The sequence below is a fragment of the Daphnia magna genome, linkage group LG2, assembly GCF_020631705.1.
Source record: "Daphnia magna isolate NIES linkage group LG2, ASM2063170v1.1, whole genome shotgun sequence".
NCBI classification, from domain to species: domain Eukaryota; kingdom Metazoa; phylum Arthropoda; class Branchiopoda; order Diplostraca; family Daphniidae; genus Daphnia; species Daphnia magna.
Window position 1 is genome coordinate 5,078,248 of NC_059183.1, and position 15,439 is coordinate 5,093,686.

The following is a 15,439-nucleotide window of genomic DNA, read 5'->3' on the forward strand; positions in this document are numbered from 1 at the left end:
GGACGATTGCACGTATAGCGTTTCTTTTTGTTTCAATATACGAATGATTTCACGCATCGGTGCCAATATGATTTTGATATATTTATCACAGACAGATTTATTTGCTTCATTGGTTTAAATGTTGCCGCATGTGGGAAAACAAAGCACGTGAATTAATGCGGCAGATGTTTATGAGGTCGTTGATCCAGGCGTGAAATGACGTCATATCGGCTACATGTAGTCTGCACGTAATAAATTCCCGCCTGATTACAGTGATTCCCCTATTACTGCACGATAGGAAAAAAAAACATGTTTTCCTTATTTCATTGCGTCATATGGAATGGTTGCAGTATACGCGACCGTGTTGCGCATTCACATCTCGATAAGAATATATTTATCTCCCGCGACATATCAATGTCTCCTGTAGTCCTGTCGGTCCCCATTGACCCAAACAATCAAATCAGGTGCGCAATAAAAACAACGACGCACCCGTCTCCCGCATTTGTTTGTCAACACTCGTTTCAATAAACTTCGAAACCTCATTCTGTGTTATTCTCCTCTTTAAAACGGATAAAGTGTCTTCAAAGTTTCAACTGTTCTATCGCATTATTAGTGGCCATCAAGTCCCATCACGCCGTTTTAAGTTTATCGGGAGGGAGGTACGTTACAAAATGTGCCGTTTTTATTTTTATCGACTCGAACTCTATAACCAGAACAAAAATAGAAACACGTTAGTTTTACATGTTATTAAGACGACCGTGAAAAACCGTTCACGTATTTTGTGTACATATTTTCTTAATATGAGGACATAACTGGTCGTCAGGATTGTTCTCACGCTTCGATCATCGTGAATTCACGCACTTCACATATGCGTGTACTGCGTACAGCGTATTAACTCGTCTGTGTGGCTTGGCGTTTGTGTTTGCTGTGCGACTTTTCGTGCATCGCAACGCTACACGGAGTTGAAGACTCACGCGCACCGTATATACACGGCAGTCTATACCACTTGTAGCCACCGACTTCTATATACCACTGCTGCCTATGTTATGTTGAAGAGTCAACGAACCGAAACGACGGTAGGAATCGTTCGTGTTCTTTTTTTTCCGTTGTTCGTCCTCGCGCCTGTTGCTTATATCCCTTTTCTTCTCGATACTCTTCTTTTTTTTTTAAAATAATGGTTTTGTTCCTTTTCTTTCCCCCCTTTTTTGTGTGTAATTATATATGCAAGTGGACATGCGTCGTCTTTATGTCTTGATTTAATGGGGAAGCACGCGGGCAATTTTTTTTGTTTGTTCTTTTTTTTATTTAAGGTCTCATTCTTAAATTGTTATGTGAGAAGAAAATGACAAAAGAAAAGGACGTTTGTGTATGGCGCTGACTGATGTGATGAATAACATACCAACCAGACTAGAGAACCCTGTTTTATTTTTAATGGTTTATCAAAGTTGTTGATCGCACGCGAGCGCAGCTTATATTTAATCCCATTATAAATACGTAGACAGCAGACATAGACTATAAAAGGAGAAAGGACGAATAAAAAAAACGAAGGTGCCGCTGCTCATCGGCGAGTGTGTGTATGCAAATGACCGCCTATATACAGACATTCCTTTCTAGCACTGATCACTCAGTCTGGATTCACTATAGGAAATATGAACTGGTCTTTAGAAATGTGTGGCCGCTTTTGGCTCTACACACAGTGAAATGAATTAGCACTATAAGAAATTTAAAAGACCTTAAAACTGTTGAGGAAGAAGCGTTGAATGTATAATAACAGCAGGGTACCTCCCATCTTCTCAATCACCCACTTTGGGGTTGAATTTTCGGATGACGGGATCGCATTGAAAATGAGTTTAAAGACATTCCTTTTGTTATGTAGACATTCTGGTCTTTAACAAAAAAAGAAAAACGGCTATTTTTTTGTCAACTGATTTAATTTGTCTCGCATCGTTTTTCCCATTATTTTTAAATCTCCTTTTTGTCAAGCAGTTTGCGTATTGCTCATAATGAAGCGGGTCTTTCATTGCTCTACATGTCACCAAACGTTTCAACTACTGTTACGTCCCGTTTTCGCCCCATTCTTTCTTCACTAAACAAATATAGCGGTATATTTATATATAAATAGCCACCTGAAATCTACTATACTTTCTTTTACCGTCTTTGACACAATGTATTTCAGTTTTTCTTTTATCGATCATATATTATTTGCAGTTATATTGCGGCTTGTGCCCCATGTCCCCGAGCACACCCTCGCGTGAATCGTCAAATTTAAACCTATGGCGGGTGATTATTTATCGATGAATCTCTTTACAATGTAGCAGTATATACAACAGATAAAGCTTTATGTATAATATACCGTCCAATAAACCATACAATAAGAAGAAGCTACATAGAAATAAAGGATCCCGTTCGGCACCACTTCCGTTCACTGGTTTCCTTCCCGCGTTTACATATTGTTTCTCTCCAATTGCTTGTGTGGGTACCCCACCGAATAACAGCACGATTTTTTCAGGCATATATGAATGATAAAAAAAATATATATATATTACATTTACTATATAGACTATCCACACGCTGAACGCGCAATAGACACGTATTTAACACGTCGTGCAGCGCGGTACTTTGCGCGACGGATATAATTGGGTGTACCGCGGCATGCAGTATTACAGAGCGTATATACATGATTATTATGAGAAAGAAAAATTGATATAATAGAATAGATGGAAACATGGATTCACCGTTCGTCATGTCCCGCAGGTGTGTGCACTCTGCTGGGGTTTACTGGGAATTTTGTCATTATTTGCTTCGAGTGCTGGGATTGCGCGTTTTCTTCCTTCCTTCCTTACCCGCGGCCACAATTAAAATACTTGCACAGTTCTTCTTTATGGCTCTCTTTTTTTCGTGATTTTTGTGTGTGTGTGTGTGTGTGTGTGTGTGTGTGTGTGTGTCTTTGTCTATAAACCAACATTTACACGGGCCGTTAGCAAACCGCAAAAAAACTTTAAAGAAAAAAAAGAGCGGCGGGGAGAAGAAAACCGGTAAATGAAAATTCGTGAAATAATCCCGCGGAAGAGTTTTTTTGGGAAAAAAAAAAACTATAAGAAACGGCATTGCAGAAATTGCGGTATTTTCTAGCCCTGACATTGGAGATTGGATAACCGCATTTCTCATTTTCATTTTTTCCATTTTATTTCTTTGTTTTATAATAATAAGGTTTGGGAAATTGTCTTGTGTAGTCTAGTAGCAGCAACAACAAGAACCGAACGATTTCGTGTATCGCATCGTGTCATCTGAAAAACGTCTCGCGCCAATAAAGGGGAGGGCGGCGGGAGCGCCGTGCGGGTGGCCAGCGTGTGTGTTTGTGAGCTCGGGTGTGCCGTTAGTTTTTCCTTCTCTCGCTCCATCGACCGTGAATTCTGTCCTATTGACTATATTATAAGGAATGCGTGCAAAATAACACACATACGAGAGTCACGTAAATGGAAAGCGATTCTTATATTTACCCTCCCGAAAACGGGAGAAAGTCACGGCCATCTCGGCACCAGTCATCCGCAACTATCGGACCATGTACCGTCTGTCCTTAAAAAAGAAACAAAAATCAGCTCTACAATTTTTATTTCTACACTTTTTCGTCCTTTTATCTTGTCATTTGCATATCGCAATTTGGTTTCTTTTTTTTTTTGTACCTCGTTTATCATTTATAAATGATCCCCGCAAGTGTTTTAAATCAGACCAAATCATCGTCGAATACGACAGTGGACAATGTAAGCACATCAAAACTGAACAAAGAGAAACCCGCCACCCATTCAAAACAAAAAAACAAAAACTGGTTCAAAAAATTAGAAAAAAATCAAACAAGTCGAAAATGATGGACAACGTGATTCGATAATATTTTTTTCTTTCTGCCTTTCTTTCATTGAATTGTGTTTTTCCTTTCTGCCGTCAGCTGATGTGGTGGCAGGACAATGACCCTGGCCATGGAACTGACGTCACGCACTGGGCGTGGTCGTCCAAATGGCGATATTATACGGAACGAACAAGAAATATTAAGAAACCTTTTGTTTTTACCATTTTCTTTTTCGTTTTTAACTCGTTATATGCTGTCTCATCCCGATTCTTTTTCTTTCGCGTCATCAGTTTGTAATCAACGTATACGTAACGATTTAATCGATTCGATTTGCACAAAGAAAATCCGACCGATTTAGAAAATTGAGGAAATTCAAGATCCAAAATCTTTCACGTTTTCCATGTCCTGTTTCTTTTTTCGTGAGTTGTAATTTCACGTAGCTATGCCTCAATGAGACGGGAAGAGAATAAACTATTCCCATTCTTTTTTTTGGGATATTGAAGTAAAAAAAAAAAATGAAACCTACGTCTTGATCCCACGCCCAATTCACTAGTTGAATCACACAACTGTACCCTAACCCATAACATCGCTGTAAAGAACGATGGGAAACATCGAAACAATTAATAAGCGGAAACTATACGATCCGACTTCCGAACCGTTCGTTCAAGTCTCTTTTCATTAGTCTTTTACGGCCATTTTTGAGCATCCTCAATTTCTTACTTGGTTCAACTAAACGTCTATTGCAAAGGTTAGCATACATTCTTTGTGTGCGCGCGTTTTAGATCACAATTGAACATTGTGTGAGAATTAGATTGTTTCTTATCGCCTCGTTTAACGCTGTTACGTATTGTTGGATACGTGGCGTGAGTTGTCGTCGCTCTGTGTGATCGTGATGCACACACACGTATTTCACCCCTCCTTCCCAGGCGTGTCAATTGAAAAAAAATAAATAAATAAATAGATAAAAAGAAAGAAACATGTTCTTCACCCTGTGGAAGAGCAAAACTCATCCACCTCCCAACAAAAAGAAAGTGCCATCCACCATCGAACGGGATTTCAAGCCTCTAGGCATGTTCTTGATGGGGTGGACGTCTTCACACACTCGCAACGTTCTGTGTGTGTAGAAGGAGGGATTTTAGGAGGCGGAGGAGGGATAACGTGTTTGAATAACATCAACACACACACACACACACACACACACACAGGTAAAGAAAGGAAAAAGAATAGGTGGGATATGGAGAAGGGGAGGGGGGGCAGTGTTAAAGGAGGGGGGGAAGAAAATTCTTTTTTAGCAAAAGGTACATCAGACACAGATATCTATTTAAATAATATATAAAGTATATATTATAAATAAAAAAATATATACAAGACAAGTTCATAGAAGGGGGAAGTTGTGCGAAGGTCTCCCTAAAGAGCAAGCATTGACTCTCTCATAGGAAGCTATATATGTATACATATATAAATAAATAGGAAAGAAAGCAAGCCTCAAAGAACAGCTAGACGGGATGTATAATTTTTTTTTCTGTTCGATGGCAAGGATATGAGGAGCCGCGCTGAGAAATACGTACGCACGCACAACACCCAGGTGAATAGGGAGAAGGCAGGTAGGCAGAGCCCTCCTCTTCAAGTCTCCACTCTCTGTGTGTGTGTGTGTGTGTGTATAGTCTTCGGCCGGCTAGCGCTTCTTCCTCTTCAGTCCCGTTGCGATCGTCTTCCGAGACGCTTCATTATTTTCATAGCGGCCGTCTACATCGCAGCTCTCAGTCCGTCTTAGTGTCTCCACTTGTGCGTACCGTGTTGTCACATTTAGGCAGCCGCATCGAAAAAACACGTTGAATTTCCATCATCCAGTGCGCAAAAAAGTTTGTTTTTTTAATTCCAAAAAGGTTAACGGGAAAAGTCGTTGACATTTGGGAAAGAGCATAAAAAAAGTAAGAAAATAAAAAGCTTTTCCCCATCAATCTACCACCCGAAAAAAATTCTATTCCGAAAATCAACAGTGACATTGACAGCATAACAATTTTCCTTTTCTTTCTGTTAGAAAAAAAAAAACCAAAAACAAAAAACAAAACACGCTCGCTTGCGTCGACAGTGGCATTCACCTTTCGATTTTTCTTTGATTCTATTTCCCATTTTTTTGGGTTTTTTTGTTGTCCCTTTCTGACGTTCATCCGTCACTGAAATTCCCGATACTGCTACACCTCCGGATATAAATATCTTAAACATAGAGACTGACGTTTCCCCTATATCCTGCCCTCTATACCATTTGTCATTCAACTGCCATCGAAGGCAACAAACGTCGCATTTCCCCCGATCGACGAGGATTCGATTTGTTTTGTTTGTTATTTCAAGGTTGGTGCATCTTTTTAATCTACCTTTTAAAAACCAGTGTTAGTTAGATGAGGTGTCACATGTTTCTCATTATCATTTCTTTCATCGTAAGTATTTTCTTTCTTACCGGTTAGTCGAAGTTGGTAGCGAATATAGCAGAGGTCGTCGAACCTGACCAAGGCCTTTTGGCAATCGGCCCAAAAAATATTCCAATGTCTTTTTCTTTCTTTTTTTTTTTCTTTCTTGACAGCGCACAATATTTAAAAAAAAAGGCGAAAAAGGTAAAACAATTCGTTATCTCTAACTTATGCGAATTTTCGCTTTGCATTGAATTTTCCCCTATAGAAATTAGGTCCTTACTACATTTAATATCTGGCATTTACACACACACACACACAACACAAATACTGATAGTGTTATTCAACTTTACGGTATAGGAAACAAACACAAGAATAAGAATCAAGTCAAACGAGATTATTTTGTTTGAATCGATTTTTTGTTTTTTTCCTTCACCATTTGTATTAAGAAGAAAGAAGAAAATCCAGTCTTGTCACATAGCTGTCGGGACAGCAGCAATTTTTTATTCTTTTTGTTCGCCCCCCTCCCATATTAGGTGCTGCTTATATGTGTAGTATAATCTGGTGTAGAGAATAGTGGCCACTGACATTCTCGTGACAGTCGAATCAAGAAGCAAAGTTAGTTTTAGACTTTGTTTTTTTTCATCTTCTTCTTCTTCTTCTTAAAGAAACAAAAAGACTGCACATTGGAGCAGGTGAATTGATATCCCTCCCCCTTTAAACATGTCTTTTTATATTCTTGGAGATTGAGTGCGCACGTCTTTTTTGTCCTCCTCTCATCGTGAAAAAAAAGAACGTTAGCAGGATGGCGCTCTAGTCGTCGCATGTCTAAAAATGGCCGTGATTTTAACGTGAGCTCCACCAGCGTTATTCATCTCGTCGCGACGCGTCCATCAGATTAGCTCATTTTCAGCGTAACTTTCTCTTTTTTTGCGTGCGATCGACATTGACATCGAAAAGCCAACGAGGGAAAAAAAAGAGAACCAAGTCAAAGTCAAATTCCCTAATACTTTCACCATCAACTTGAACTTGAACAAAAGAGTAGGGAGAATATCCTTCTCGTTGATTTGGTCACTGAAGAAGAATAGAAAGTGGACGTTTAAAAAAAAAAAAAAGAGGGAGAGAGAGAGAGAAAAAAGGCTGGGCCGGAGAGTGACGCTAGAGGTCGATGACCTTCCAGTTGCTGGTGCTGCCCAAAAGGTAGAGAGAAAGAGGAAAGAACTAAACAAAACGGATAGGTTGCACCACCGCTCTTCGCCATCTTCGTTGGATATAACGCTGGTCGTGACCTTGCTGTCTTTGCTCTCTGCCAAAATAATAAAAATGTGATTTTTTTTTTTGCGGAAAAATAAGAAAATTACAATAAAAATGGACGTCGTTCTATACGTTTCATTTTCATCCCGGTTTTCTGTTGCGTGTTTTCCTTTTTTTTTGTTCCGTACCCAGCCCACCCTTTTTTTTCCCCTTCATTACAACATCGTGTTGCGTCTGCAATGACGAATATGCTAGACTCGATCTAACCTTATCATTTTTCTCCTTGCAATTTCGTCACAGGAAGGATGTTGAAGACTAGAAGACGCTGGAAAAGAAGCTGACACACTATCTGCATGTTCTTGAACAATTAGGAACTTGCTGGCCAGGCTCCTCGTTTTGTTTGCTCACGTATTGCACCTCACTTCTCCAACTTGGACGAACATTACCCAAAAAAACAGCTGATAGCCGAATAAATCAAGAAGGCAAAAAGTTCTAGGAAAAGTTGCGAAATAAAACCTTGCAATCCATAAAAACTCGTTGAGTTAAAAAAACAAAAACAAAACAAAACAAAAATGGATGTGTTCAAAATTGATCAGTCGATGGGCGGATTGGGATCGGGTTCTCGAGTGACGGAATCCAGCCGCCATCATCAGGTGACGACGGAAGTCAGTTTCGACACGACGTCCGACTTCAATTTGAGCTTCTTCGATTCATCGTCGACGCCACCTACGCCTCCGCCGACCACAGTGTCCGCTTCCGGCGGAGGAGCTTCGTCTTCGTCTACATCCTCGTCCGGAGTTGTTCTTAAAGAGGAGTACGACGAACCTTCGCCTCCGCCACAGCAACAACAGGATGGCGGAGTGTTTGATGCCCTCGGTCCTGATGGCATGTTCAACAGTCCTCCGCCGACAACACCGCCATCACCGGCCGGCATCGATTCCGGATCGAGTCTGAACGATTCCGGCGTCAAAATCAAAAGTGAATTTGACGTGACCAACAGTTTCAACGGTGGCCAGCAGCAACATCGCCAACTTGCACCACCTAGGCCGTCGCTCAACCTCTTCCCTCCCCCAAAGGCTGGAAATAATCCTCCACCTACACCGCCCTCCACCCCGATCACGCTCAAAAATGGTAAGTCCCTCTCGTTGTTCCATTCACAATCGGAGTTACCTTTAGAGCCTACACGCTAGCCGAACGGCGATAAGTTCAATGAACGAACGCTGACCGAGATCCGTAAAAGATTGGTAGAAGAAAAGAAAAAAGGATAAATCAACGTGTGTGTGCGTGTAATAAAACAGGAGTTGCGCAGTGACCTTCAGTGTCTCTCCGCCCCAACATTTGCCAGGAAAGCCGACCCAAGGTTGACTTGCTAAGAGACTGATTGAAAATGTTGGACCGTGCGTCTCTATTTCTCCTGTGTTTTCCGCCATTTTGTCAAGGCTCCACACGAACGACCATGCTGGCCATGTTCGATTGGTTGGGTGCAATCTAGGCACGTGTTTTCAGTCAGGCAAAAGTTAAGAGAATCCAATGCAGTATCTGTAGACATTTGGGAAGAAAGAAAAAACAAAAAAGAAGAGAAGAGAGAAAAGACAAAGCGAAAAAATAAAAATAAAAAGGGAAAGAAGAAGGGAAAGTTCATCGACCTCACGGAAGCAAGTTTTTTTTTTTCTTTTTTCTTTTTTTTTTTGGGGGGGATCGTGATGGACCATCATTCTCTTCTTTCTCCTGTTCGATTCGTAGGAATGTCTACCTTTTTCTCGGTGGCACTGAGCAACACCTATACATTGAGGCTTGTGGCCGCGTTCTCTTCTTTCTGAGAAACGAAACAATCGCACCAATTCTTAACGAGATGAAGATCGACCAAGAGACACCTTGACCACGCCTTGTCTTCAGCCGCATTTCTGAAATAGGAGCCATTTTGTTTTTCTCTTTCCATCGGCCGTTTTCTTATTAAAATGTTCCAGAAATGATGGTGGGCAGGTGAAAAATCTAGACGAAGAAAGGAAACAAAAAGTGAACAAGCTTCGCTCACACCGTCGCAGGTAAAAAAAAAAAAAAAGAAAGAAAATTAAAGGAGACGAATGGGAAAGAAAAAAGGTAGAAGAAAAGAGGGAAAGTTCATCGACCTCACCTACGTGTGTGTATAAGAATGCCTTGCGTGTAGTAAAACGTAGTATATAGTTGCTATGGAACAACGGCGCCCCCTTTTTGGCTGCATAACTGCGTCTACCTGTCCCAGGGTCTCCTGCAACCATTCGATTGAGCTCGTGACACAGCGTCATGGCCTCACCACCGATGATGATGTGCAATCGACGTGAAATCATATGCAGATGAAATTAGCATTCCATACAGTCGTTTTGAATGACAACAACAACAAAAATGTCTTCTTTTTTTCTGGTGGAAACGAACAATTGAGATTCACTTTGTATTCGTCCTTCTTTTCTGATGTAATCGGCGATGACAAGACGTACGTGTACGAATGTCAAGGTCCGTCATCACACGACATTTGTGTATGAATAAATTCGGGGGAAAAAAAAGAAGAAAATGATCGAAAGAGAAGGTCGACGAACTTTGCGATGCCGAGAGAGTGACGCGGAGTTCTCTTGTTATAAAGGTGTACCGTTAGGAAAACCAGCCCAAGGTCTTCCCTCCAGCTCTTTCGATTCTTCTTCCTGCTTTTCTTTCGAGGTGTTTCCAGTAAGAGTAGTTTTTTTTTTTTTTTTTTGGAAGGCGAATATATACACGGAGCTTCAACCGCAAAACATTGAAAAGTAAATAGACGAGTTTGTGTGGTTTCCCATTTGGAAAGGGCTAGAAACAAAAAACAAAAAAGGGATGAGCTCAATGGAGAAAATACTGTTCATCAGACACCGTTGGCTGGATAACGGGGGTAGCAGTCGGTCACTTTAATTGAGGCTTGTTTTTTTTTTCCCCTTTTAAAACAACCCCCCCCCCCCGCCCCATCTACCTGGTGATGAAAATTATAACGACCAACATTTTTTTTTTTCCTTTCAAATTCCAGGTTTTTTAAAAAGACTTTTGGAAAAGAATATTTTTACGATCTCAGGAAGTGCAGACAGTTCCCCCTTTTTTTCCGAATAAATATAAGAAAAAGCAATTAAATGAAAGAGGCTATTAATGAACATTTGTCATTTCCATTTTTTTTTTTTTTTTGTTCGTTGGTTCGGTTCATTCTTTCAAATGGAAAATTCATCCGCCCCTCCCCCCCTTCTCCCTCTAATTAATGAACAGTTTTCAGTTGTTGTTGGATAGAGAGAGAGCGAATCGAGATTGCGTGGGTCGTGTACTTTTTGTTTCTTTTCTATGTTGATACGGTTATTGGTACAGTTAACCGGTTTCCATTCGGTTGCTTCCTCTAAGTGGCTAAGAGTTCTTGGCCGTTTCTCTAGGACGATTGCTAGAGCGTAACAGGTGGGTTTTTTTGTTTTCTTCTTGGCTCCAACGGGACGTGCATATCACCGGTGGCAATCGTCATCCCGTTGTTTTATTTTTTTTTCCTTCCCTCTTCGCTATATACTTTCTGAGGGGGGAAACAAAAAATAGAAAGGATTCCGTTAAAGTCTACTACAGAAAAAAGAAGAAGATTCTTAACAAAATCCATCGGATGACGTCAGAATGACGGACATTTGCTAGTGTCTCGCTTTAAGACACCAATAACCAGATGGCTTCGATGTACTTTTCACTTTTTTTTTTTTTCGAACCATCTACTTTAAAGAAATCCAGTTAGGAATACAAGGAAAGCTTTTAGAAATGATAGTTGTGTTTAATAACGTTTAGATTTATTTGATTTATTTTTTCACGATGATGTACCCCATGTTGTCTTAATTTTACACGTACACATTTCTCGTTCTTTTATTTACCTTTTGTTTTGTGTTTATTGCAGAACCCGGTTTGCTGGGGTCGTCGGCAGAGTCTAACGGCGCCGGAAGCAGTAAATCTTTCGTTCCGTGTAAAGTTTGCGGAGATAAAGCCTCCGGCTATCATTACGGTGTAACATCGTGCGAAGGCTGTAAAGTGAGTGTCCAACAACAGACACACACAATTACAATTGGCATAATTATTATTGATCATAATAACACACTAGTCCAATTTACTATAGGCTACATAAACCAAACTTTATACGTATACACCTTGAAAATATTTGTTTTCCACAAAAATATGAACTATATACGTATACTGCATCTATATGTAATTGTTAGGAACACACGCTGCTTGATTTGCTGCTACGTGAAAACATAGCGGTAAAAAACAACACAAAAATTAATGTTATCTGTTGGATAGGGTTTCTTCCGGCGGAGTATTCAGAAGCAGATCGAGTACCGGTGCTTGCGCGACGGTAAATGTCTGGTCATCCGTCTCAACCGCAATCGTTGTCAGTACTGCCGTTTCAAAAAATGCCTGGCCGTTGGCATGTCGCGCGACTGTAAGTTTCTCCTTTATTTAATTGTTTTGTTTTGTTTTTTTGCTTGTCTTTATTATAGTTCTTAAGAAATTCGGTTCTTTGAATATCTAGAGTAGCCTAAACCACTGACAAATTCTTGTTTTCCCAGAAATGATCGGTTTTTATTCATTTCGTGAAAATCATCGCTCCTCCTAAACCTACCGAAAAAAAATACCTCCACAAAACAATTTCATTGATTTTGATTCATTTCATTTTTTGTTTTCGAGCCGTTTACGTACAGCTCGATCGACATCTAACGTCGCCAAATGAATGCAGTCAAAGTAAAAACAGAAATGTTTGTTCTTTTTTCCCTATTTGAATGGCTTAGCGGTACGTTACGGCCGAGTTCCGAAACGATCGAGAGACCGTGGCGGATCGACCAACGGGGACGATTGCAGCAACGGTGCGGGCATCCGCAGTCCCGGCGGATTTGCCGATCCGTCAACGCCCGACAGTTCCGATAGTTGCGGTTTGCAAGGCCAACAGCCAATGCAAATTAGCACTACGAGCAACAGCAACAGTAACGGCGCTATCAGTCAGTCGCAACAACAACTCCATCAACATCAACAACAACAACTTCAACAACAAAGAGACCCTGAGAGCCGCCAGTTGGCTATTTACGACACGATCCTGACTGTATCGCAAGCCCATCACGCCCACTGCGCCTACACCGAAGAAAAGACCCGCAACATTGTCCGCACTCCCATACCAATCGTAAGACATCATTTTCCGTTCCTTATTATATTATATAGTGTATACCGTAAGTGTCGTCCCGCCTCATCCATGTCCGTAGTTCCTATTGTGTCTGCTACGTCGTTGTTTTTTGTTTTTTTCCTTGTCGCTGTTTTAATTTTTTTGAAGGCAAACAACCGACAAACCGGTGCTAATCGTCCCGTCGTGGAGAGCAATGTGTTACCGTAGACTACTCATAACTGTACATACGGAATAATCTAACAAGTTTCGTTGGAATTCTCGGCAATGTTTTTAGTCGTAACGTCAGCGCTGCAATCGCCGTTTGTTTTTTTCTTATTCAGACTTTAGTTCAAACGCACGTTCGGTTTATTTATGATCGGGTTGTGAACGCGCCGGCTTATTTTTTTTTCAAATAATTATCTTCAGCAGTCATAAATTCTTTCGTTGTGGAGAGAATTGCTAAATGTTTCCCATGGATAACACGACAGGTGATGGACGATGGTGGGAATAACGATCCTCCGGGAGGCAACAGCGGCAACGCGGACGAAGCCCGACGAATAGCCACCTGGTCGGCGTTGGCCACGCATATGACACCGTCCATTCAACGTGTAGTTGAATTCGCTAAACGTGTTCCAGGTAAAATTTCTGTTCGTTTGAATCTACAGCAAGTGATGGCTTTCATAAAATATTGGTTTTTATAAATGTAGGCTTCCCGGAATTAAGTCAGGACGATCAGCTGATTCTCATCAAAATTGGATTTTTTGAAGTTTGGCTGGGCCACGTCAGTCGACTGATCAATAGCCAAGAAGGAACATTAACGTTGGCCGATGGTGTAACTCTGTCCAAACAACAGATGGACACCATTTTTGACGTAATACATTTTGAATTCGTCATTACAATAAAACCTGTTCACAGATAAACATGATTTTAAAATGCGCGCGTTTTTCTTTTGTTACAACAGGTGGATTTTATCCAGACGGTCCTGGGATTCGCCGAAGGCTTGAACCAAATAGCGATGAACGATAGCGAAATGGCTCTTTTTTCAGCTGCTGTTCTCCTATCGCCGGACAGACCCGTCATTAACGATGCTAAAGGGATTGGCCAGCATCAGGAACGCATTACTGACGCTCTTCGATTACAGGTGCACAACTCTCTGTTCTTTTTTCACATAACTTTATACATTAGACTATTTCGATCTATTTTTTTTTTTTCATCTACGTTTCTTTCCTTTTATTTTCTTGAAAAGTTATTGAGGAATCACGCCAGCGATCCGGGTCTGATCAACGCCGTTCTTCAAAAGATTGTCGAACTGAGGGCCATTGGCCACCGCCACCAATCGCAACTCGATTGGTATCGTCGTCGCTGGAGTTTGCTCGTCCATCTGCCCCCACTTTTCGCCGAAATGTTTGACATTCCCCGAAGCGAAGAAGATTTGGCCTGAAATGATGGACGGCCCACGTTTATCGCTTTTCATCTTCCATTTTTAAAAAGAAAATTCTTTGTTTCGTGTAGTTTATAGGACTTGGACGGTCCTCATTAGGATTATTTAAGCGAATCAAGTTTCTGCGCTCACACACAATTTTTTTAAAGATATTTAACGTGGGTCGTTTTGTAAGACACATTTAATGACATTGATTGCTTTACTTTTTATAGCTCTGTGTGTACATACTATACCATATACTATTTTTAAATGATCAAGATCGTCTTGTTTGCTATTTCTTTTTGCATGATTCTCATCGAGTTCAAACCTTCCGTTCCGTGTTTCTATCAAATTTTTTTGAAAAAGAAATATTTGTGGAAAGTGCCTTTTTTTCTCGTTTCTCTCAACAGGTGATTGCATTATTTTCATATGTGTTTTTCGTGTTGCATTTGTGTCCTTCTTGGTTTCCTCACTTTTTATTTGGGAACAACGTGACGTTATTCTCAACAATCTGTTTGCATTTTTATCCAACCCCCAAATGTCCCAAAGATTTGTTCAACCAACTCGAACGTTAGAAGAAGAAAAAAAAGGGAGAAAAAAAAAAAATCACGAACAATGAATCGATGCTACTTTCATAATCTTTATATATATACACACACCTATACATAAATATATATTTCAGAATATTATAAATAGTGCTGTAATACTGATACCATGTCCCCCATACATTCACGTATATAAACAACACACGCACTCACAACCCAGTTTGATGTACGACGGTGAAAAACAAAACAATTATGCTTGTTTTCTATTTAATTCTCTATATACAATTTTTTTTGAAAGTGTTTCGTTTTCTCATTTGTCTGCCTATATTTCGTTTATATTGTATTCAATTCGATAAAACATAAGCAAAACAAATGAACGAACGAGAAGACAAGACCCGAAGAGAAGTGACGATATTTTTTTTTTAAATAACGTGTCACGTCACTAATTATGTACGGTAATTCATGCATTTTATTCATCATTGTTGTTCATCTGCATGTCTGAAATTATAAAACCTGAATTTTCTCCAGCTTCGCACGTATATTCATACTTGTAACATTTCTTCCTTTTCAATTGGTCGACGTCAAAAACATATATATATTTTTTAGTTACGGATGTATACTTATATATTTCACTAGATGACCGGCGAGCGGTTCTCGAATCACTTATAACGGGTCTAGCCATATGTAACTACACCCTAGCGGCGTCCAATCTTTTCGTCCTTAAGGAAAATAATAGGAGACATCAAAAATAAACCCAACAAGCTTTTGCAAGCCTATTCAAAACTGCTGTTGAGTCGCAAGGTTATATTTCTTGTACAGCTATAGAGTTCT

The 15,439-nt window shown here is 40.2% G+C and overlaps 1 protein-coding gene across 3 annotated transcripts; it reads left to right on the forward strand.

Moving 5' to 3' along the window:
- The first annotated feature begins 522 nt into the window (after positions 1-522).
- On the forward strand, positions 523-15,136 carry LOC116917092 (ecdysone-induced protein 78C). Of its 3 annotated transcripts, none has more exons than XM_032922456.2 (9): positions 523-1,055; positions 7,786-8,616; positions 11,393-11,523; positions 11,791-11,932; positions 12,279-12,664; positions 13,132-13,279; positions 13,351-13,514; positions 13,605-13,784; positions 13,890-15,136. In XM_032922456.2, the coding sequence occupies exons 2-9, from the start codon at positions 8,058-8,060 to the stop codon at positions 14,082-14,084; spliced, it is 1,905 nt and encodes a 634-aa protein (XP_032778347.1). In that variant the 5' UTR covers positions 523-1,055; positions 7,786-8,057; the 3' UTR covers positions 14,085-15,136. The 3 variants fall into 3 exon arrangements, with proteins under 3 accessions (XP_032778347.1, XP_032778345.1, XP_032778346.1); XM_032922454.2 differs by lacking the exon at positions 523-1,055 and adding an exon at positions 5,498-6,175; XM_032922455.2 differs by lacking the exon at positions 523-1,055 and adding an exon at positions 5,498-5,754.
- The last annotated feature ends 303 nt before the right edge of the window (positions 15,137-15,439 follow it).

Coding starts and splice junctions, on each gene's coding strand:
- LOC116917092 (XM_032922456.2), top strand. CDS start 8,058: ATGGATGTGTTCAAAATTGATCAGTCGATGGGCGGATTGGGATCGGGT. Junction 11,933..12,278: donor CGTTGGCATGTCGCGCGACT/GTAAGTTTCTCC, acceptor TGAATGGCTTAG/CGGTACGTTACGGCCGAGTT. Junction 13,785..13,889: donor CTGACGCTCTTCGATTACAG/GTGCACAACTCT, acceptor TTTCTTGAAAAG/TTATTGAGGAATCACGCCAG.